Source organism: Kogia breviceps, chromosome 18 (genome assembly GCF_026419965.1).
Source record: "Kogia breviceps isolate mKogBre1 chromosome 18, mKogBre1 haplotype 1, whole genome shotgun sequence".
In the NCBI taxonomy this organism is placed as follows: domain Eukaryota; kingdom Metazoa; phylum Chordata; class Mammalia; order Artiodactyla; family Physeteridae; genus Kogia; species Kogia breviceps.
In genome coordinates, this window is record NC_081327.1 from 54,350,103 (window position 1) to 54,373,492 (window position 23,390).

The 23,390-nt window shown below is 53.6% G+C and overlaps 1 protein-coding gene and 1 non-coding gene across 3 annotated transcripts; one reads left to right on the top strand and one right to left on the bottom strand.

Moving 5' to 3' along the window:
• Positions 1–3,583: 3,583 nt before the first annotated feature.
• On the bottom strand, positions 3,584–3,690 carry LOC131745680 (U6 spliceosomal RNA). The gene has a single exon (XR_009332413.1). It is a non-coding gene; the product is annotated as a U6 spliceosomal RNA (small nuclear RNA).
• Positions 3,691–4,813: 1,123 nt separating this feature from the next.
• Positions 4,814–23,138, top strand: KLHL36 (kelch like family member 36). 2 transcript variants are annotated; one of them, XR_010837674.1, is made up of 6 exons: positions 4,814–4,937; positions 7,638–7,716; positions 12,178–13,251; positions 14,781–14,938; positions 17,013–18,329; positions 23,123–23,138. XR_010837674.1 is itself a non-coding variant. In XM_059045503.2 (5 exons), exons 2-5 carry the CDS (start codon positions 7,654–7,656, stop codon positions 17,566–17,568), a joined length of 1,851 nt encoding a protein of 616 aa, XP_058901486.1. In that variant the 5' UTR covers positions 4,814–4,937; positions 7,638–7,653; the 3' UTR covers positions 17,569–19,010. The 2 variants fall into 2 exon arrangements, 1 of the variants encoding a protein (XP_058901486.1); XM_059045503.2 differs by lacking the exon at positions 23,123–23,138 and having other exon boundaries at positions 17,013–19,010.
• The last annotated feature ends 252 nt before the right edge of the window (positions 23,139–23,390 follow it).

Below are 23,390 nucleotides of genomic sequence, written 5' to 3' on the forward strand. Positions count from 1 at the left end.
CTCGTTGGTTATCTGTGTCATACATAGTCCAGAACAGTTTTTGACCAGGCATCTTTGCCCCTGCCCGGCAATCACTGTCACCCACCGGGGGCCTGGGTACTGCAAGAAGGCTTGGGGCAGCCTCTGCCCTGCCCACCAGCTCACATGGCCCTAGGTGCCTGTGAGGGTCTGTCTGCACAAGTCCCACAAGTACTCCTGTGTCCAGAGGAGCAAGGCATGAAACAGCAAATAAGAAGCACCACAACGGGTCACAGGAGAGACTGCAGAAGAAAGGAAAAAGCTTTTTTCCTGCTTTATGAACAAACAGGGAACCACCTGGCCCTGGTTCCACTTGATGGGGCTGAAGCTCAGAAATGATGGGGTGCTGAGCCACTGACTAGGGGTACTTACCGAGACAGCCTTTGCGGGGATGTCAGAGCCTTACAAACTGGCGCTCCTCTGACGCAGCAACTTCGTTTTACCATCAGGCGTGGGTGCAAGAATGTTCACCTGTGTTATCATAATAGTGAAGGCAGCTGGGTGCGCAAAAATAAGGGAGGGTCAAGTCCACAATCCAATAGAAGAGAACTTACTGACACTTGGAAAGCTCCTGATATTTGCAAAAGGGGGGGGGGGCAGTTTCCAAAGGGCCTGGGCCACATGGAGTCACATGCATGGATGCATGGGGAACACTGGGCCAATCTACGCTTAAGTACTGACAGCTGTGCTCCTCGGGTGGGTAATGTTTTCCCATTTGTGCTTGTCTGTGTGTTCCAAGTTCTCTGCATGGAGCGCGCCTCACTTTTATCACGGCACAAAGGCAGGATGGTGCAGAAGGCAAGGTTAGGACTGCAGACGGGGGTGCCCAGTTCTGACCAAATTTAGAACCAAAACAAGTCTGATCATTGAAATTTGAATATTGGGAAACACTCGTCTTTTCTTTTCTTTTCTTTTTTTTTTTTTTGCGGTACGCAGGCCTCTCACTGTTGTGGCCTCTCCCGCTGCGGAGCACAGGCTCGGCGGCCATGGCTCACGGGCCCAGCCGCTCCGCGGCACGTGGGATCCTCCCGGACCGGGGCACGAACCCGCGTCCCCTGCATCGGCAGGCGGACCCTCAACCACTGCGCCACCAGGGAAGCCCCCACTCGTCTTTTCTAAGCCAGTTTGTCTCTGGCATGGGAACAAATACACACAGGACTGCCTAGGTTCCAAGCTCAGCTCTGCTCCTTATGAGCTCTGTGACCTTGGACACAGAGTTAACTTTTCCAGGCCTCAGTTTCCCCTTGTGTAAACAGAGGAAGTAAACAGTACATCCCTCAAAGAGTCCAGAAGATTAGATGAGTGAATATGTACAGGGAGCTCAGAGCAACGTGTAGCACATGTGAACTGTACAGGGGTTGTGGTGGTAGTGGTGATATTATTGTGAAAAACTACATAAGGGGAAAATATGGAGAGACAACAGTATTAATAATTATTTTTGGACAGTGCAGGAGTGAGTGGTTTATTTTTCCTTTTGGACTTTTCTGTATTTTCCAGATTAACTTAAACATGCACGACTTTTCTAATTTGAGAGAAAATGAGATGTAAAGGGAAAAAAAGTGAAAGGATGGTTCACCAGGTGGTGACAGGGAAAACAGGACAAAGTCAGCTTAGCCAAGCCTGCATATCTTTCAGGTCAGTGTCACGTGGGGATTCCTGAGCATGTCCCAGGCCCTTACTACAGGCAGTCCCTTCAGTTTGACCATCTTCTCATTCATATAGAACCCATCACCAGGAAGACAGACATCCATGCCAAGTTATAGGCTGCTAAAATATCGAGGGACTTCCCTGGCAGTCCAGTGGTTAGGACTCCACACTTCCACTGCAGGGAGCGTGGGTTCTTAGATCCCTGGTCAGGGAACTAAGATCCCGCATGCCATGTGGCACGGCCAAAATAAATAAATAAATACAATAAAAAATCTATAGCTAAATCTCTCTAGATAGATAGATAGATCCATGTATGCGTAGAGATCCATATATATCTTTATCTATATCTACCTGTCCTTATCCATATCTTTCTATATAGAATCTTTAAGTATAGCTATAAAAAAGAATACGTTCCACCCATAGCACTCTGAATATATCCCTAACACAGGACTGACCCGGATACAGTAATTGCTCATTTATTTGTTTGTCTCTCTCCCTAAAATCCTTGAAACTATCTTCTTTCTATCCCTGGCAACTACCACAGTGCCTGGCACATAGTAGGAATTCCTTAAAAGTCTGCTGAGTGAATTAATGAATGAAGAAATACATGAATTCATGTAACAGTGGAGATTTGCACGTCAAGATACAGACATAGAACAAGATGTGAGATTAGCTTTGTTGGGGTGGGAAAGGGTCAAGGAGGGGTAAAAGATGGGCAAGTAAGACTTTAAAGAGATACCTGAGGGCTTCCCTGGTGGCACAGTGGTTAAGAATCAGCCTTCCAATGCAGGGGACACAGGTTCGAGCCCTGGTCTGGGAAGATCCCACATGCCGCGGAGCAGCTAAGCCCATGTGCCACAATTACTAAGCCTGCGCTCTGGAGCCCGCGAAGCACAACTACTGAGCCCGCGTGCCGCAGCTACTGAAGCCTGTGCGCCTAGAGCCCGTGCTCACCAACAAGAGAAGCCTACCAGAGTGAGAAGCCCGCGCCCTGCAACAAAGGGTAACGCCCGCTCGCCGGAACTGGAGAAGACCCACGAGCAGCAGCAAAGATCCAACGCAGCCAAAAATAAATAAATAATTTTTTTTTTTTAAGAAAAAGGTACTTCCCTGTACCACGAAGAGAGCATTCTTTATTAAAAAAAAAAAAAAAAGAAACACTCTCAATCCTTGCCAGAGAAGGCAGGGAATAGAAAAACAAGGACAGAGATAAATAATTTTTTAAAAAAGAAAAAGGTACTTCCCTGTACCACGAAGAGAGCATTCTTTATTTAAAAAAAAAAAAAAAAAAAAAAAAGACGCTCTCAATCCTTCCCAGAGAAGGCAGGGAATAGAAAAACAAGGACAGAGAGAAGTGTTTTTGTTTGGTTTTGTAACAGCTTTATTTATTTTTTTAAACATCTTTTTTTTTTTTTTTTTTTTTGGTACGCAGGCCTCTCACTGTTGTGGCCTCTCCGGTTGCAGAGCACAGGCTCCGGACGCATGGGCTCAGCGGCCATGGCTCACGGGCCCATGTGGGATCTTTCCCAGACTGGGGCACGAATCCTCATTCCCTGCATCGGCAGGCGGACTCTCAACCACTGCGCCACCAAGGAAGCCCCTCATTTAACGTCTTTATTGGAGTATAATTGCTCTACAATGGTGTGTTAGTTTCTGCTTTATAACAAAGTGAATCAGCCATACAAAAACATGGAACGGGGCTTCCCTGGTGGCGCAGTGGTTGAGAGTCTGCCTGACGATGCAGGGGACACGGGTTCGTGCCCCGGTCCGGGAAGATCCCACATGCCGTGGAGCAGCTGGGCCCGTGAGCCGTGGCCGCTGAGCCTGCGCGTCCGGAGCCTGTGCTCCGCAATGGGAGAGGCCACAACAGTGAGAGGCCCAGGTACCGGGAGAAAAAAAAAAAAAAAAAAAAAAAAAAAAAAACATGGAACGCTTCACGAATTGGCGTGTCATCCCTGCGCAGGGGCCATGCTCATATTTTCTGTATCGTTCCGATTTTAGTATATGTGCTGGCGAAGCGAGCACAACAGCTTTACTGAGATACAGCTCATACCATATATTTTTTTTGGTTCTGGCGGCGCCGCGTGGCTTGTAGGATCTTAGTTCCTTGACCAAGGATTGAACCCAGGCCACAGCAGTGAAAACGCCACGTCCTAACCACTGGACCGTCAGGGAAATCCCAAATTCACCCTTTTGAATAGTACATTTCAATGTTTTTTTTTGTATATTCAGAGTTGTGCAATCATCAATACCACCTAATTTCAGAACATTTTTATCACCCTCCCCCACCAAAATCTCTTAACAGCAACCCACTCCGTTTCCCCCCAGCTGGTTAGCCCTGGGAAACCACTAATCTTTCTGTCTCTATGGACTTGCCAGTTCTGGACACTTCATATAAATGGACTCATACAATATGTGTCCTGTGTCTGACTTCTTTTACTTAGCATAATGTTCTCAAGGTTTATCCAGGCTGTAGCATCAGTTTGACAAGGATAGATCCGTGATGGTTAAACTCTTTCATTCCTCGAAAATTTATTGAGCGGCTACTAGGTGCCAGCCCTGGGGGCCCAGCCAGGAATAAAACCGACAGTAAACCTTGCCCTGGAGGGTTTTTAGTGGGGGAGAGAGACAATAAGTCAAATGAACAAGGAAATGATTCAGAAGATTAGACGGTGGTAAAAGCTAAGTGCAGCGGAAAGCTGGAAACGGGGTGAGGAGAGAGGGATGGTGACTTTAATCACGGGGTCCGCGAAAGCCTCACCGTAGGGTGAACGCAGAGGCCGACCGAGCTAAGGCTGGAAGGAGGTTTGGGTGCGACGGTGCCACCGCGATGGCCCCTCCCAGCACTCCGGTCCCCCAGGGCCGGGACCACGCCTGTCCCTCCACGCCGTGTCCCCGCGCCTAAGACGGCGGGCGACACCCAGTAGGCATTTCGCGGTGCGTGACTGTGAGTGGCCCGCCTGGGCCGCAAGCGAGTCCGGTGGCCGGGGGGACAGCGGGGCGAGGCGGGGCGAGGACGCCGCGCCCCCCGCACTCCCCGCACAGGCCCCGCCCGCCTGGGGCAGGCCCCGCCCCCGCGCCGCCAGAGCCCACCCCCTCCCGGCCGCCGCCATTGGCCGCGCGCGCCTCCGCCCTCGGCCTCGCACTTCCTGGCGGAGCCATGGCCGCGCACCCGGCTGGCGCACGGGCTCCGACGCCCGGGCCCCGCCGCCCCGCCCGCCCGGCCCCGCTGCTCGGGATCCCCGCGCCGCGCCCGTAGCGCGCCCTCCCAGGTGGGCCTCCGCGCGCGCCCCGCTCTTGCCCGGGTCGAGAGCCGCGCGCCGTCCGGGGGCCGGGGCGGGGGGCGGGCCTGCCTCGGGAGGGTCCCTGGCCCCGCGAGCTGCGACCCGGTACCGCCCCCGGGATCTCTTTGTGCTCGGGGGGCGGGGGGCGGACCGCGGGGCCGGCGGCGAGCGGAGGGGCCGCCGTGGGGCCGGGGTGGGTGGGGGGGAAGGGGGCCGCCGCCCCCGCAGGTGAGACAGGTGCGGCCTGTGCGGCCGGCCCGCGCGGCCCAGGTGAGGGAGCGTCTCCGCGTTCCGCCGCGGGCGCACCAGCTCCGCCTCCTCGCAGTCGGCTGGAGCCCGCCCGGGCGGCCGTTGTGCTGGCGGTTCCGCCAGGGGGTGCTGGGTCCGAGCGAGCGCCAGCGGCCTCCCCGGAGACCCTGCCGGCGAGACCCGGGACGGGTAGGTGGGTGCCGGCGGGCGTCCGCGTCCACCTCCACGACACTGTTCCCCCGAGCGCTGCGGTCGGGCACGTTCAGGGTCGAAACCCGGGGAAGGAGCCGGGAGAGGAGGCTCCCTGGGGACCCTCCCGTACGGAGACGCGGCCTCGGTTCCTAAAAGACCTTTTACGCCTCACTGGGGATCGCCACCGTCCCTGCGTGTGGCCTTGACCCCTCACCTGCTTGCAGAAAGCACAGGAGGCAGCTGATACCCACACTCCTGTAGCAGTGAGCCCCAGACCACTTGCCCGCAGACAAAAGGGAGCCTCCGCAAGGGGATACTCTCTCTAGAAATCTTGGCCTAGAAAAGAAAGCTCTTAGCACTGAAGGCAGACCTGAGCCCTGGCTGGCTGCCTGCGGTGGTGCAGACTGTCTGCTGTGTGACCTTGGGCGGGGCCGCACGGCCACCTGAGCCTGGGTGTCAGAAATGATGGTGGCTCCTGTCTCAGAGGGTGGACGTGAAACAAGAAAGTCAGAGGTGAACAGTAGGATGGCTGCTGGTGTCCTTCTCTTCCCTCTCTGAGACCCCCAGCGTCCTAGGAGCAGACAGAAAGGACAGGGGTGGGGACAGCTGGTCTTTGTCACGAAGTTGCTAGTTTGTCGAGAGAAATCGAGTTGTCCCTTCCTTCCCCCCAGGGAGCTGGCAGGGTGGACTGTGCCTGGATTTGTCCCCCCACCCTCCGTGGGAGCGCTGGAGCCCCCTCTGTGTGTCCCTGATTATCTTGACACAGAGCTGACTCCTTGTCACGTTGTGCTTTATTAGCAGAGGCTGTGTGTTCAGTAGGTAACAAATTGACTCTTTTCATCTCCGCTGGCAGGGAGAAGAATTCCTCCTCTGTCCCAGTATGTGACTTGTGCCCATATTGCTAGCTTAATCCTTCCTCTGTGTGCCCCCCATCCCCGAGGTCCCCCAAAGCCTGGCTCTGTGCTGTTAATGGGTTGCTTGACTTTTCAAAGCTGGAAGAAACCTTAACATCCCCTGATACACCAGCCCAGTCCATAGATTAAACCATGAAGTCTACAGAGGTTAACTTGCTTGTTCAAGTTTATCCTGCATGTTCCAGCCGGGGCATGGGCGCCCCCTGCAGAGGTTTCCTGCCTGTGGGCATTTTTTTAAATGGTCAAGTGAAATAGCCCAGGGATTGAGAGCAGGAAAGCCTCCTTAGGTCTGCTTCTTCCTGTGTGTGGTGCTGGGCAAGCGACTTCCCCTCATTGCTATCAGCTTCTTCCTTTATAAACTGAGGATAATAATAGTGCTGGCCTTGGGCTTCCCTGGTGGCGCAGTGGTTGAGAGTCCACCTGCCGATGCAGGGGACGCAGGTTCGTGTCCCTGTCCGGGAAGATCCCACATGCCGCGGAGCGGCTGGGCCCGTGAGCCACGGCCGCTGAGCCTGCGCGTCCGGAGCCCGTGCTCCGCAACGGGAGAGGCCACAACAGTGAGAGGCCCGCGTACCGCAAAAAAATAATAAATAATAAAATAAAATAATAATAGTGCTGGCCTGGTGGGCTTGTTGTGGGGATTAAATCAGTGAGACACAGAAAACACTTAAGACGGTGCCTGTGTCTAGAACGTATTTTATACTTGGTAGTCATCATTGTATCATATCCTTAACTTCATGAAATTTTAAAAGTATGAGATTCTTAAAGATTAGGCCACATTCAACCAAGCATCCCAGTGAAGGGCCCATGTCTGTCCAGTTTTGAAGCTGGACAGACTCCGGTTTGATTCCCAGCCATTCACTAGCTTTGTGACCTTGAGCTCAATACCCTCATCGATAATATGGGTTAAGTGACATCAGCCCTGCCAAATAGTTGTGGGAGTTTAATGAGATAGCACATGTCAACTTGGTTCCAGGGTCATAGTCTGAGTTCTGAAATGATAACTGTTGTCATTATAATCTTGATCTCTCAAAAAGGCCTAATTCAGCTCAAGCATCCAAAGGTAGGTACTTGTAGGAGGTGGGCTAAAAGACATGATGTTTTCGGATTTTAGGTGAAAAAGCAACACTTATTAAATGTTTTATCTGATTCTAACCCTCTGATTTTTCCAGCTCTCAGAGTAAGGGAGTTCTTTGTAGCACAGTTTTTTCTCCCTCTTTCCTCCATGTGACTGTTTCGCTCTTGCTGTCACTGATACCTGCCAGCAGAGCCTGCGATTCCTGAATGACCTCGAGTTATTACTACACGCTCAGAAGTCCTGTTCTTGTCGTAGGGCTGCGATCTTGTTTATGATGGAGGGAAGCCGGCAGACGCGAGTGTCTCGGCCGTACAAGATCAGCGAATCCTCAAAGGTCTGTGAATGGGTCGCTCACCACCTGTGCACGTTGCCAAAGAAGCGTGAGATTTTTCTAATGAGCTCATTCTTATTGCACAGACTGATTTTTTTGTTCTGGGGTTGGTGTTGGTCTCCTTAACAATGACTAGAGGTGGCACAGGCAAGGAGTGGAAAAATCAGAAAATCAGAAAGAGCCGGGGTGGGGGGTGCGCGGGGTGTTAAAAACACAACTTGACTCGCTTATCCCTCGCCTGGTATCTACAGGGCAGGGTGGACGCCGTGCGATTTGTGTTTCCACTGGGGCTCAAAACCTCCAAGGCTGTGTCCATGGAGAAGCCAGTCCCCAGCCCTATAGTGGGGGCAACACTGTGTATACCTGGATGTTAAGGGCTCAGAGTCTCCCCCGGACATGACCTTCTGAGACCCTAGGAGCCAGTGAGGGTGGGTTCTCCATGGCGAGGCTACCTACCTGTGGCCCACTGACTACATGAGACTCACCCTGGGAGACGGGGAGGGGGCAGGTGTCTCCTGAGAAGTGCATATGCCCGGCCCCACCGCAGAGCTGCTAAATTAAAATCTCAGGGCAGGACCTGCAAATCTGTTCCTTTAGCAAACTCCTCAGGTGACTTGGAGCGGCCCCTTTCCCCACAGCTGATGTAGATAAGGTTTGGGGGACCAGTTGGTGAGACAGCCCCAATTTACACCTGTCTCTTTATGAATATTAATAACACCCTTTTCTTTCTTTATTTTTTATTTACTTTTTCGGCCACACCGCAGCTTGTGGGATCTTAGTTCCCCGACCAGGCATTGAACCCTGGCCCTCGGCAGCGAAAGTGCCGAGTCCTAACCGCCGGACCGCCAGGGAATTCTTTAAGAGTGTCGTTTTTTGAAGATTAAATGTCATGTTTACCTTAGATGATGCATTCTCCACGGGGCTGGTATTGCTCACAGGGAGATGAAATGGGTTCTTAGGGGTCTGGAAAGAATTTTAGTCTTTTAAAGTATAAAGCTATACATATAATACACGCACAGATATATAGAATATATATTATGTGTTAAAATGACATGGCGAGCTATTAGAAAAAAATATCTTAAAAGCAGACTGAAAAAAAGACGAAGAAATACCATTTTAGATAAAGGGAGTTGGGAGCAGCCTATAGATAAGAGGAGAAGAAGACAGAACGAGGTTCTACAGATGTGTAAAAAAGAAAAACGGGGTGTAACTTTCCGGGGAGGTTGGTCCTCCTGAGAAATGCTCTCCTATTTCCATTTGAGTTGACTGAGAAGAGTCTTGCCAAAACCTGGCTTTATCTGCTGCGAAACCCCAGAAGGGTCTTGCTGCTGACTCAAAGGGGCTTTGTCTGGGAGCTTGGCTGCAGAGACAGCGTAGCTTTCTAAGTTTGACAGCACTAGAAATCTTTGTCCTTTCAAGCCAGATTCTGAGCTTGTCTCTCTCTGAATTGAAGCTTGTAGGAATAGGCTTCTCTGTCCCTTGGTTCGTTGTATTTATGTTCCTAACTATTTATATTTAAAAAGTGCCCAAATCATAATGTGCCCTTGATTTTCTAGACATTCAACACACCCAGTTAAAGAACATTACCAAACCCTTCCAGCCCCTACAAGCAAGACAGCCACTCGCCCACCTTTCAGCCCTGCAGTTTTGCCTGCCCTTGAACTTATATAAATGGAGTCAGGGGTGGGACCCCTGGGTGCCTGGCTCCTTATTCTTGTCACCTGCTTCTGAGGTTCACCCTGGTTGCTGCATGTGGTGGCAGATCGTGCCCTTCTCAGAGCGGTGGAATTGTGTGGCTGCTGCTGTTCATTTATCTGCTCTAAAATGTGTTGATCCACTTTGATGCTGAATTCTTTTTTATTTTTTTATTTTTTATTTATTTATTTAGTTAATTTATTTATTTGGCCGTGACGCGCAGCTTGCAGGATCTTGCCCCCTATAGTAGAATCACGGAGTCCTAACCACTGGACCACCAGGGAATTCCCTGAGTTCTTTTTTAATATAAGATACCCCATACCTGCTTTCTGCCCAGTGTTAGATCCTGAGTTTCTTCACCCAATTAAGGTGCTAAAGTAAGAAACCAAGGAATGAGCAGGGTTAATAACCACTGCAGAATGTTGCAGGTCGGAGTTTCTAAATTATATGAAATGTTGCAACTCAGTTACTGATGCCTGTTTAATGTTGGGAAGGCACGTTTGTCTGTTTTTAGTTCTGGTCTCTGCTGCTGTACTAAATAACCAGAAACGGGCTGTAGTCAAGACCCAGGTAAAGAATTAAACGTGCCTACTGAGCCTGGAGACCCAGCTGTAGAAACAGTGGCCGCCCTCACCCCTGGCCTGGCTCACTGCAGCAGGTGGCTCCCCTGGTAGCTGTCATCTGGGGCTCTCCCCAGTCCCTGCCCCTCCCCAGGGCTGTTTCCCTTTTCACACCATAGCCTGGGGGCGTGTGTGCCCCTATTTAAGCGGGGTAATTCCGGCACCCTCACCAGCTTGGAAACAACCAGGAGCCCGGGGTGGGCTGATAGCCCACCCGACGCCCCTCACTTGCTTCCCTGGGACACTAGCCTTCACTGTTCCTCGGCAGCTTGCCGCTGTAGTGCCTTTTTCATTTCCTTCCTTCAGTCCGCACCCAAGAGGGGCCCCAAGCCAATATGTGTTGAAGCCCAGACCAGGCCAGCCTGGCTCTCTCTCTGAATAAGCAGGATAGACGGAGATATCTGTGTATGGACCTACAAGAAACCATCCTGTAATGTAAGGTAGGAGAGCCTGGCTCTGTAAACTTGGAAGGGAAGGAAGCTTTAGGGAACGTCTGTTTGGTACCCTCGGAATGTGAGGACATTGCCCGAGACTGTTGAACAGCCAGAGCGACTGATGTGGGAATTGGCCGGCCCGGGAAGAACCACGGGAAATAAAGTGCCCCAATTACTAATGCATCGGAGGTGGAAAGGAACAGATTTGGAAGGGAAGAAAAAACCACCCCCCTGCCGTAGGACACATGTTGAGAAGTCACCCAGAAGGACCTGTGCACCAGTCACCCAGCTGCTCACACCTGCTGAGCCCTCACCCACCTGTCTTCCTTTCCACCACCACTTCCCCTCGGGCTTAACGCCCGCCCTGCCCCTTTCCCCAAACGGCCCTGAATCGCCCTGCTCCCTAGTTGATATTTCTGAATGGTCTGTTTTTCCATATGTTGAATTTTCTTGTTGTTTCTATAGGGAATAAATAAAGCAGTATGAAATATCCTAATTAGTTCTTCCAGGGTTTAGAAACCGTTGCCTGGGTCTGATTTTTCTTTGCATCTTCAAAAGCCCAGGGCAGGCAGGTAACAGTCAAGCATTGTCCACCACCCTGAATCTATTGAATGAATTCCGATGAACTCTTCACGTCAACTGATGCGTTAATTCCAGCGTAACGTGGTGATTCAAGGTTCGGGCTCTGGGGTCAGACCTAGGTTGAAATCCCAGCCCTGAGCCTCAGTCCCTGTGGGACTTGGGGCAAGTTTCTTAGTCTCTCTGAACCTCGCTTTTCCTCATCTGGAATAAGGGGTTATGAGTGACGTTCCGTTGGAGGGTTCCTGTGACGCTCAAATGAGAGTATGCAGGCCAGTGCACGGTGCGGGGTCTGCGGCACGTACAGCTCCCGGGAAAAGACGGCGTTCCTGCAATTCACGTACATTTTCTGGCAATGACTGTTGAAGCCGTGTTTCTGAAAGTAAGATTCCACAGAGCACGTTAGTCTGGATATATTGCAGAGTCTCTGGGACCCTCTGCCTCCCCGGGCTGGTCTCTCTCTGTAGCATCACCGTCGGCACGGTGACTCTGTGGCAACTGACGGTCACAGCTGCTGACTTTGCTCCCGCTGTTCTCGGGCCAGCTCTGTGCCATGTTCCGTCTCATGACCCCTCCCCCGCACCAGACCTGGGTGAGGCCACGAACCGAGGCTCATCTTCCCTTGTGAGGCCAGGGCCCGAGGCTCAGAGGCTCCTCGTGACTCACCCAGATCACGCAGCTGCAGAGCAGTGGAGCTGGGGTTGCACCAGCTTCGGTCCGACTTGAGAGGCTACAGCCCAGGCAACTTCACCCTCCCGATAGGACAGCGTTTTTGAACCTATGTGCCATGACCCACACACACTAAGAAGGAAAGAGAGACAGGGAAGGAGAGAAGGAAGGAAACTTTGGGGAATTCTGTTTACAAAGAAGGAGGAGAGAGGGAAAACGAAACAAAGGGAAAAAGAAAGATTGAGTTAAAATTTTTATTTGTAAAGAAGGCACGAAAGGAAATGTACAAGTACACGTGGCGCACGTACAGGGAAACAGCCTGATTTTCTGCGAGGTGCCCTGACACCTTGTTTCCTGTTCTCTCTCGTTCCACTGTACGTAGCGCTAGCTGGGCGGGCCCCTGCGGTGTGGGGGCGGGTTGGCGGCCCCCCGCCCCTCCTGACACGCCCTCTCCACCGCCGCCGCAGGTGTACCGCTGGGCCGACCACTCGAGCACGGTGCTTCAGCGGCTGAACGAGCAGCGCCTGCGCGGCCTCTTCTGCGACGTGGTCCTGGTGGCCGACGAGCAGCGCGTGCCAGCCCACCGCAACCTGCTGGCCGTGTGCAGCGACTACTTCAACTCCATGTTCACCCTCGGCATGCGCGAGGCCTTCCAGAAGGAGGTGGAGCTGGTCGGCGCCTCCTACATTGGGCTCAAGGCTGTGGTGGACTTCCTGTACGGCGGGGAGCTGGTGCTGGACGGCGGCAACATCGACTACGTCCTGGAGACGGCCCACCTGCTGCAGATGTGGACGGTGGTGGACTTCTGTTGCGAGTACCTGGAGCAGGAGGTGAGCGAGGACAACTACCTGTACCTGCAGGAGCTGGCCTCCATCTACAGCCTCAAGCGGCTGGACGCCTTCGTTGACGGCTTCGTCCTCCGCCGCTTCGGCACGCTGTCCTTCACGCCCGGCTTCCTGCAGAACGTCTCCACGCAGAAGCTGTGCGCCTACCTGGGCAGCAGCGAGGTGCAGCGGGAGTGCGAGCACGACCTGCTGCAGGCCGCCCTGCAGTGGCTGACGCAGCAGCCCGAGCGCGAGGCCCACGCCTACCAGGTGCTGGAGAACATCCACTTCCCGCTCATCCCCAAGAACGACCTGCTGCACCGCGTCAAGCCGGCCGTGTGCTCCCTGCTGCCCCGCGAGGCCAACTGCGAGGGCTTCATCGAGGAGGCCGTGCGCTACCACAACAGCCTGGCGGCCCAGCCGGTCATGCAGACCAAGCGCACGGCCCTCCGCACCACCCAGGAGTGCCTGCTGTTTGTGGGCGGCGAGGTCTCCGAGCGGTGTCTGGAGCTCAGCGACGACACCTGCTACCTGGACGCCCGGAGCGAGCAGTGGGTCAAGGAGACGCCCCTGCCGGCCCGGCGGAGCCACCACTGCGTCGCCGTGCTGGGGGGGTTCATCTTCATCGCCGGCGGCAGCTTCTCGCGGGACAACGGAGGGGATGCGGCATCCAATCTTCTTTATAGGTATGACCCCCGCTGTAAACAGTGGATCAAGGTGAGACTAAAGCCACATTATTTCTTTACTCTTGAGGACTTCTGATCTCCTTAACCTTAGCCCTGACTGCCCCCACCCCCTCCTCTCGGGCACTGACCACCACCCCGCTTCTGAACGGGGTGTGGCGACAGAGCGGCAGGCCGCGTCGTTCCCCTCCCCCGGTTGGGGGCGGTGAGGGCTGACCGGCCACCTTCTGCAGCGACGGTCGGCGTCCAGAGCGCCGCCGTGCAGTAGAACGTTCTTCACCTGCGCCATCCGGTCCGGTAGCCGCCAGCCACGCGTGGCAGCTGAGCACTGGAAACGTGGCCCGTGCGACCGAAGGACTGAGTTCTCCACTTTATTTCATGTTCACTAATTTACACCTGAGTGTAAGTGGCCACAGGAGGCTGGTGGCTGCCGTGCTGGATGACAGCGGTCTGGGAGGTTGACCCGTTGACCTGACACCCTCCCCGCGTCTCAGAGTCTCCGCTGAGCTCCTCTTTGGGACAGGTTTGGAGCTCGTCAAGGAGGCCACGAAGGCTCACACCTGGTAGGAGTCGTGGCCCTTCGGCAGGTGTGGCAGCTGATTCCGGGACAGGCCTGGGTCTTGATGTCAGACCCCGGTTCGCGCCCCAGCTTGGCTAAATCGTAGCCAGGGGTTTCAGACCGCTTCCTTGCCCGCTCCAAATTTCAGCTTCTCCCTCTGGAAACGGGTGGGGGGGATGCTGACCTTCCAGGGTCGGTGGTTGTAGCTCACGTTGATTGGCACATGTGCTCCTTTCCTCCCAAGAACCGGAGGGCCACCCGTGAAAGTCTTTCTCAATCTTTATATTCACACCTCAGTCTTCTTACTTAACTCAGTGCTTTTCTGAGCTCAAGGCTCAGAAGGGACTTGGATGACCTTTTGACTTTATTCTCAAAACTCTAAAACCAAGGTGTAAGTCTTGCACTTGCGCTAGAAGGAGGCTCCCAGCTTTGAAGCCCGTCCTTCAAACCTTCATAGCGGTGGCAGCCTGACATGCTCTCCTGCGGGACCATGTTCATTCGTGTGTTCTGCCTGGATGATTTAGAAAAGAAAGAAAAACACTTGGGTCTTCCATTGCTAATTTTCTGTGGAGCACCACTTTCTGCGCAGCAACACAGATGACAGTCAGCATTAATTTTTAAAATATCTGATTGTGGGCGGGGGGGGGGTGAGGGGAAAGATGAACTTTTATTTCAGGAAACCACTACATCAGCAGTTCTGACCTGTGTGTGCTGCAGAATTCCAGTCTACAAGGTCGGCCACGTGGCCAGACAGGTTTGGGGGAATGAATTCTCCATCCCCCTCTTGGGGATTCACGAGGTCTCGAGGGTCCTGGGGGCTCTGAGAAATCCCACCTACAGAGCCCCCCTTTCTTCAAGTTTGGCTCCCTTCCCCAGGCTCACGTGGCCACCACCTCCCCTTCCGGGGCTGTGCCTTCCATGGAGCATGTCTGGGGAGGCGGTGCGGGATGTTGACGCTGACCCGAGTTTGGGGAAGGGAAGGTACAGCTGTCTCGCCTCCGCAGGTGGCCTCCATGAATCAGCGCCGCGTGGATTTCTACTTGGCCTCCATCGAAGACATGCTGGTGGCCGTCGGCGGCCGGAATGAGAATGGAGCTCTCTCGTCGGTAGAGACCTACAGTCCCAAGACCGACTCCTGGTCCTATGTGGCCGGCTTGCCAAGGTGATTGGGGTTTTGTGGCAGACCCTACAGACCTGGAGGCTTTGGGGTTACAGTTGAGCCCACCTCCCTTTCTGGATATTTTGGCCTTCCAATTCCAGGAAGAATCTCCTGGCTTGTAAATAACAGCGTGGGGAGCAGAGGGCGTGGTTGTCAGGGCGCCTGTTCTGGGCCGTCGGAGTGCAAGTGTCAGCTCTGCCACTGAGACAAACATCCCTCTGTTTTTGAATCTCTTCACTTCCTGAGTTTCGGGGAAATGAGCGTCGAGTTCAGGGCGTGAGAGATTTACTGAAAATCCCTCTGGCTTTGGGCAGGAGGGGTGCAGAGGGTGAGGCTTCTCTGTCCTCCATCTGACCCCAGCAAGTGTCTTCACCCCACACTCTCTCTTTTCCCTTATCTGTAAAGGGGATGTGATGTCCGTACCGCTGTGTCAAGGTGTCCATTCACTGCATTTGTTATCGTCACGGGCTTAGCAGAGGTGCCTGCCATTTATTTGAGCAGCTCCCTGTAGGAGAAGCTGCATGGCTCCTCCAGTCCCCGCCCCTGTCCCCCACCCCACAGTAACCACCACCTTCAGGTAAAGGTTCCAAGAAGCCGATGAAGTAACACCCGGACACCTGCGGATAAGATGATTGGACAATCACGATAGTAGCTGTTGATCACCACGTGCCAGCCTGGGCCATGTGCTTGACGTGATGAGTCCCTTGATATCCCCAGTGATCCGGTGGGGTGGCTAATAACCCATGTAATTGATTACCCAAACCCGAATGACCGTGAACGGAGAGCTCAACCGTATAAATCCTGACCCTGTCCTAGGCCAACCAAGATCTGTGTTCTCCCAGGCTCAGGTCTTGTGTACCGTCCCACTTTACAGGTGGAGAAGTGAGGCTCAGTTACATAAGGATACCTGCCACTGTCACTTCCTCTCGGCCAGCCGGGGTGGTTTGTGTACCTTAAGTGCGACAACAGCCCCGTCGTTATTTTTTTCTAAGTGGGCCGTCGACATCCAGAGTTGGAATAAACATAATCCATGATGCTGCCGCCATTGGGGCACGCATGCCCCACCTTTGTTGCGTTTGTTTACTCATACCTTTTTTCATTCATTGACGTATTTGTATAACGAGACCTCCACGAACCCACAGCCCAACCCAAGAGCCGAAGACGTTGGACGGTAGCCCAGCCGCCTGGGACCCGTTTGCCCCCTGTGCTCGCCTCCCACCCGCTTGCTTCCCGCCTCCAGCTGAGGACTCACCGTCCTGAACGTCGTGACGCCATTCCCTTTCGGTTCCACCTTTGTGTGCACTTTGTTTGCTGTTGGTACTTTCTTTGTCGTCTTTATATAGATCTCATTTTTTAGAGCGATTCTTAGGTGTAGAGAAAATTGAGCAGAAAGTACAGAGGTTCCCGAGCGCACCCAGCTTCCCCCGTTGCAGTCGTAACTGGTACGTTATTTCCAGCTAAGGCACCAAAGTCGATACAGGAGCATTAACTAAGCTCTCTAGTTTACATTAGGCTCCCTCCCGGGCTTGTGCATCCTGCGGGTTTTGACACGTGCGTGACGGTGTGTATCCGCGCTGACGGTGTCGTACGGAACAGCCCCAGTGCCGGAAGAAGCCCTCGAGCTCCGTCTTTTCATCCCTCCCTGCTTCCCCTGGACCGCTGGCAGCCACTGATATTTACTGTCCCTTTAGGGCCGACTCTTCCAGACTGCCGTGTAATTGGAGCTGCACTTTGTCGCAGGCCCTGCTTGATGTGTGGTGGGACCGGGGCCACACGTGTGCCTCAGTAGCGTGGCGTTTCTAGTTCTCATGAGACAGATGCCGTCTTGTGCTGCTGTCTCCGCCCCGCTTCTCAGAGGGGCAGAGACAGGGCAGAGCTGGGATTCTGGCCCAGGCGGTCCGGCCTCAGAGCTGCCCGTGTGTCCCCCGCTCCCATCCTCACCACCCCCTCAGAGGGCAGCTTGTCGCCATTTTGCTGAGGAGAAGACCGGGTCCCCGGCTCACAGAGGCCCAGCCTGTGCGGCACGGAGCTCCCCCTCTGTCTCTGTCGGTCCGTCCATCCATCTGTCTCTCCACAGGTTCACGTACGGCCACGCGGGCACCATCTACAAAGACTTCGTGTACATCTCGGGGGGCCACGACTACCAGATCGGCCCCTACCGCAAGAACCTGCTGTGCTACGACCACCGGACAGACGTGTGGGAGGAGCGGCGGCCCATGACCACGGCGCGCGGCTGGCACAGCATGTGCAGCCTGGGGGACAGCATCTACTCCATCGGCGGCAGCGACGACAGCCTCGAGTCCATGGAGCGCTTCGACGTGCTGGGCGTGGAGGCCTACAGCCCGCAGTGCAACCAGTGGACCCGCGTGGCACCACTGCTGCACGCCAACAGCGAGTCGGGCGTGGCCGTGTGGGAGGGCCGCATCTACATCCTGGGCGGCTACAGCTGGGAGAACACGGCCTTCTCCAAGACGGTGCAGGTCTACGACCGCGAGAAGGACAAGTGGAGCAAGGGCACCGACCTGCCCAAGGCCATCGCCGGCGTGTCCGCCTGCGTGTGCGCCCTGAAGCCACGGCTGGAGGACAAGAAGAAGAAGGGCAAGGGCAAGAGGCCCCAGGACCGCGGCCAGTGACGCCGCCGCCGCCACCACCACCGCCTGCGGCGCGTCTGCAGACCAGCAGCCACTTGGTAGAATCCCGGAACCATTACTGACAACTTAGCAGCTTTTTTTACTTTTATGATTCTTGGTATTTCTATGACATCACCGTAACCGACTAAATATTCTGTATGACTTGACATATTATCTTGCTTGAAGAATTAAAGCGGGGCCCAGGCAGGGGCGACCCCTGTGTCTGTGCAGGGCTGCTTCCCACATCGCGAACCCCCATGGGTGACGACGCGCCCCCCCCGCGACCGTCCCGCAGAGAACAGCCAGGGCAGGGGTGACGCAGACGTTTTCCCAGCGAAACGAAGGGCTGCGGTGGGACATTGCAGAGTCCCGCGTCCACGCCTCCCCGAACCTGGCTGAGCCTTGAAGAAAACGGGTTCCTGAGCCCCGCCTCAGAATTATCGAGTCTGAAGCTACCGGGAGTGGTGTCGGGGGGCCTGGAAACTCCTTCAGCCGGTCCCCGGAATGCCTGAGCGTCGGCCGTGTGCGGAAGTCACCGGCAAGGGCGTCTTTACGGGCGGAGCACGGAGAGCCGTGCGTGACCGAGAGCGCCGCCGGCAGCCCGGCAGCCCGGCAGCCCGGCGGGCCCTGGGACTCCCCCCCACCGGGGACGTCTCCCCTCCGCGATTTCTCGCTCAGGTGGCTGCTGCTTCTGAACAACCCCGTTTCTCCTGGTTGCTCGTCTTCCCGAATTCTAAAAGGGGGCAGATAATCAAGGCAGAAAGGTAAAAAAGGGCGTCTTATTCTGTGGTCTGTGCTCTCGTCTTTTTACTGTTTTCTTTTTCCTGGAACCCGCTGTTGCTCAGATGACTGACGTGCTGAGCCCCACAGATCTCCATTTATCACTCAGGAAAGAAGAAGGGAGCCCGCAGAATGTGCCGTTGGTTTCTGTGACTGCAGCTCTGAGAAGCCGCAGGGAGCTCCCGCGCGAGTGAGCGAGGGCCCGTGGGTCCCCAGCATCTCCCTGGGCTCCAGCGCCAGAGCCTGGTCCTGGCCGTCCGCGGCCCAGCACTTCTGTGCTGGGGGCGGATTCCTTTCACAAGTCATGAGCTGTTTCCCCCTTCATTAAGTGACAGATGAGATAATGGCCAGGTCTCCTCCCAGGGGTTAAGCTCTCAGTCTGTATAAGCTGTGAAAGTGGACTCCGCACCTCCTCATGAGATCCGTGACCGGCCCGCAGTTACCGGAACTCAAAACAGGGGCGTGTGCCGTTTAAGGAGAGTTCCAGACTCGTGCCCAAGCCGCTGTGTCACACCAGGACGATGGGCGCTGGGGTGGGTTTTAATCACGAGCCAAGGGAGGCCTTAGTGATCTATACTGCGGCAGAGATCTGACTGCAGAGACGAGAACGCTTCAAGACTTACCGTTGACACTGCTGTTAGAATAAGAATCTCAGTTAACTTCTTTTTCCCTTTTGCGTTCCTCTTTACTACACTTCCTTTCCTTTCTCGCAAAGGTTTACTGTGATTTTGATTGGCCTCTTTCTCTAGTAACCAGGAGAGCTGAGAGCCACTTGGGAGTTGAAAGCTTCGGTTACCCAAACGATTGCCCCCTCTCGTGAGGCGGGCAACCTGTCTGCATATTTAGCCGGTTCCTTGCCTGTGGAAGTCGCTAAAGGCTTCCAGACTCTTGAGAGGTTCTGCAAGGCATACAAACAGTCAAACCCCAAAACCGCCCATCTTCCTGGAGCTCTTTAAAACAACATTTAGGTGTAGTAAAGGCTCTGAGGAGTCCTGCATTAACTGCTAACCCTCCATCAACCCAGCATTTCCAAACTTCATGGAGCCCGAGACCCTTCTTTTACCTCAAACCTAGTCCAGCCCTCCTCGGAACATGTTTTGCAGAACTACTGCCAATTTTGGGATAAGCTTGCCCCCTTCCTGTTCCAGGAAGGGTTTCGTCATTTGAAGCCCCTTTAGAAAGCACAGAACCTGTGCTCTGTTCTCCCCACCTCAGCCCAGGTCACGCGCGAAGAGGGTGGTCGTTTCGTCAGAGTCCAGGGGCGGGTTGGGCTGAGCACGTGTGGGAAGACCAGGCGTGCTCTGGGGAGCGGGGACGGCTTTGACCTTGGGAAGCGGACAGGCACGAGTTTTTAGCCTAAGCCAGTTGTACTTTTGACTTCCAGGACGCGTCCCAGGATAAGGGTGCAGAGCTGGCCTCTATTCTGATTTCCTTGTGCCTTGAGGGTTAACGACATACCATGTCCTGCACCCACTATTCCGTGATGTCTCCCTTGCCACCGTGAAGGATGTTTATGATTTACACGCCTTAGAATCTAATACGATCGAGGCGGTGTGTGCTCCCTTAAAGGTAGGGTTGATGAGGAAGTTTCCCTTTGGAGACCAACTTCAGATGATCGGCAGTGGCTCCACTGCGCTGAGGAAGGCTTTCGAGTTCACTGGGGTCCGTGGAGCGGAGCGTCGTGCCCTGTGAGCAACGCCCGCCTGGATGAGGGAGAGCAGAGCGGTAGGACTGTGGCGGGTCTCTGCTGTCTGTGGTCTTAAGAGGGAAATCACCGTGCTGTGCAGCGCCGCTAAGATCGGCAGAAAATGGTTTCTAGCCCAGGCGGGCAGGGCTTGGGGACGTACTTATGCAGGTGGCCATTAGAGCTGCAAAATCACGATAGTGTGATTTCAAACCGTGGTGATGAAGCCTTGGGTTCTCCTCCTGGCTGCCACGTTGAGACAGAAACAGCAACTTTTTCCATTATTTTGTCAAACTCAACGCTCCGAGCTGTTCTGCTAGAACTTCCACAATGCTTGGGTCATCTTACTTTGATCTTTCAGAATGAGCCTGGTGGGCTTTTATTCAGGTTCTGAGTTTTTTCTTTTAAAGAACCAGAGTTTTAACTTCATATGAGTGGTAGGTTTCGCGTTTGATCCTCACCCAAGTTGGAACCCCGTTTGCTCAAGCAGAGCGGAAAAGCTGAAGAATCCCCGTTACTTGCAGTGGTCTTTCCGCTGTTGAAAATACACAGAGATTATCTTAGCACCTTGCTTGGGTGTATGGCTCAATTCGTATTTTTAACATCCTGCTGCTTTAGAAATCGAGGGTACCAGGTAGGACTCCTTCTAGATCTTGATCTGAGCAGAAAACCTCATGTGTGTATTTATATTCTGAATGCCCCTCCCCTTGACCCTGAATGATAAGTCGGCCTGAATGATAGGAACCCCAGAAGCCAACCCTAAAGGGTGTTCCGTTTGGGATGGGAACCCGAACGCCAAAGGGGAGTGGAGTCCCTCCCAGGTCCCACTCTGAGTTCAGGTGGGTTCACCTGTGGCTCAAAGTGCCTGGCCCCTAAGCCAGGAGTGACCTTTGGGTGATTTGCAGCCGTGGGGGAAGGGAAAGGACGGCACCCCGCCACCCCAACCCCCCTGTAGACTTAGCAGCCTCCTCCTCCTCTTACCCTGGTCCTCCGTGCACGTGGCTCTGCCAGCATCTCACTTAGCTTTTGGCGCTCAGAACTTCTGGCTAGAATCTCAGACCACTGGTCCCAAACCTGGAGGGGTGGTTCCAGCCCTGTGGCGTGGACATCCTTGCCGTCTCCGTGGAGATCCCGAGCGTCTTCAGAGGGAAAGGGGCGGAGTCCCCACCTCCAGGATAAACCTCTGTCGTGTAGGGCAGCCCTCCGGGTGCTTAAGAGAGCCTGCCCTGTGTGTCCGCCAAGCCTGGCAGTTTTTAAAGTTTTTTGAAATGTTTTGATACTTTTTGATACCATTTGCTAATAACCTTTTGTAGTTGCCTGCCGGGGGTTCTCCACCTCCCCCGCACCCCTCGAGCTTGCGCTAGAGCGCTAGACAGCGGCAGGCGTCCCCGCGTCAGCGCCAGGGTCTCGCCCACCTCCCCGTGGCTGTGACTCTCCTCCGTGGCTGCGATCCGATCGATACAAGCTCTCGAATTGTGTAAGGGCCCACGTGGCCCGGGCGTGTGACTGTCCTGGGCCCCCCAGCTGAGCAGAAGAGCAGTGCTTAATGATGAGGACGCTCTAACGCCCGGAGATGTTGCGCATTTCTTCCCAAGGTCCTACCTCAGCAGAGTGTGCAGTTGAAAAGACACCTGAGGGCTGATCCATACATCACCCGTCCAGTACAGGTCGCTCCTCAACCCAGGGTGTGGCTGGGTCTTGATTCACTCCCGTCCATGCCTCCTTTTAAAGAGATATTTTAACATGAAATCCCCAGAAGCTGTAGCGGTGAACCATCCTGCACTTTGCAGAGTGACTGCCCTTAGTTTTGGAGGTCGTTCATTTCTTTTTCTTTTTCTTTTTTTTTCCCTTTTAACATGGGTAGAATTTGTGGCTTCTCAGGGTGTTTGGGGGTCTCAAGAAATTGTCTTTTGGTTGCCTTAGTTAAAAGAGTTGAATGAATGTACAAATTTTGGTGGTAGAGGGGGGCGGAGGAGAAGAGCCCTCCCGTGTCAGTTTTCTTGGAGAAAAGGAACTCCACTTTTCCGAGTTACTTGAGCCGTCATTACAGGTTTGCTTACGATGGAAGGAAAAGTCTTTTGGATCAACTGAAATCCATCATCACCACCAGCCCCCTTGCAAAATGAGTAAGATCTTTGATGATTAAGTATTGATAATTCATTGGGTATGTTCTGGCTACTCATGTTACTGAAATCTGTAATTACGTGTGTGCTCTTTTTTTAATTTGTTGCTTTTGTATTTGTAGTTGTATGACACCCACAGCTTTTCTGTGTCTTACCTCTTGTTTAATTAATTTTCTGCACGTTGATTTTTTTCCCCCCTCTGTTTTTAATGCCATAAAGAATATTCAATTCTCAAAACACATTAAACATGATTTGCCTGCTAGGGTCTGGCTTATTTTATAATTATATCCCTAGTCTTGTGTGGTTATTGTAATAATCTTCAGTCCTATGTTCTCTGCCGAAATGAAAAATAACCCCTTGCAAGTTGAGCCCAGATATAATTTGGAAATTAACCAGACTGCCTTTCAGTGTCGCTGCAGGCTGGGACTTTTCGATTCTGCTCTCAACTGTGCTTCTAATTACTGTATTTTACCAGGAATTTCATTCAGATCCTTGATTGCAGCCCCAAGTCCTGTGACCGGAACTGAAACTATTTGCTCAAATTTGTGTCAATTGGGGTAATTTGATAAGAAAAGAAAAACAGACAAAGAATGGGTTCCGTGTATCAGAAAGATACAATAACATTTCTGTAAGAACCGAGTCCCTTTACTGCCCTTAGGACCCAAGAAGAGGAAGATGGCTCCCTGCAGGCCCACCAGCAAGCAGACAAGCCCAGGCACGTTCCGGCGTGTCTTCCCCTAGCATTTGGCAGTTCAGCTTTTCACACCTGGAAACTGGATTCGAATTTGCCTCTGAGCCAGTGAGCTGCCCCGAATGGGACACCGGCTACCAGATGCTAAATTCGCCTGGATTCTTTCATTTCCAGAAGAATCTTAGGTTAGAAGCGATACTCCTCCCCTTTTCTGGATGAAGCACCCAGAGCTCGAGCTAATTATCTCACCCAAGTGCAGTTACCTTACCTCCCCGGCAGGTCCGCATTCGTCTTGGTTCGGGTCCTCTTGAACAGAGAGCCTTAGATGAGGACTTGGAGCTGGTCCTCACGTTCCCAGGAAGGAGGAAAAGCTGCTAATCAGGTGCTTTATCTACGGCTGAGTAGCAGGCTCCCGCCACGCCGTGGCTTAAAGCCATAGCATCAGTTATTTCTGCTGACAAATCTGAGAGCTGCCTGGGCTCAGGTAAGCAGCTCTCACCTGGGTCTCACACAGTCCCGGCCAGGTGGCGGCTCCTGGAGGCTCACT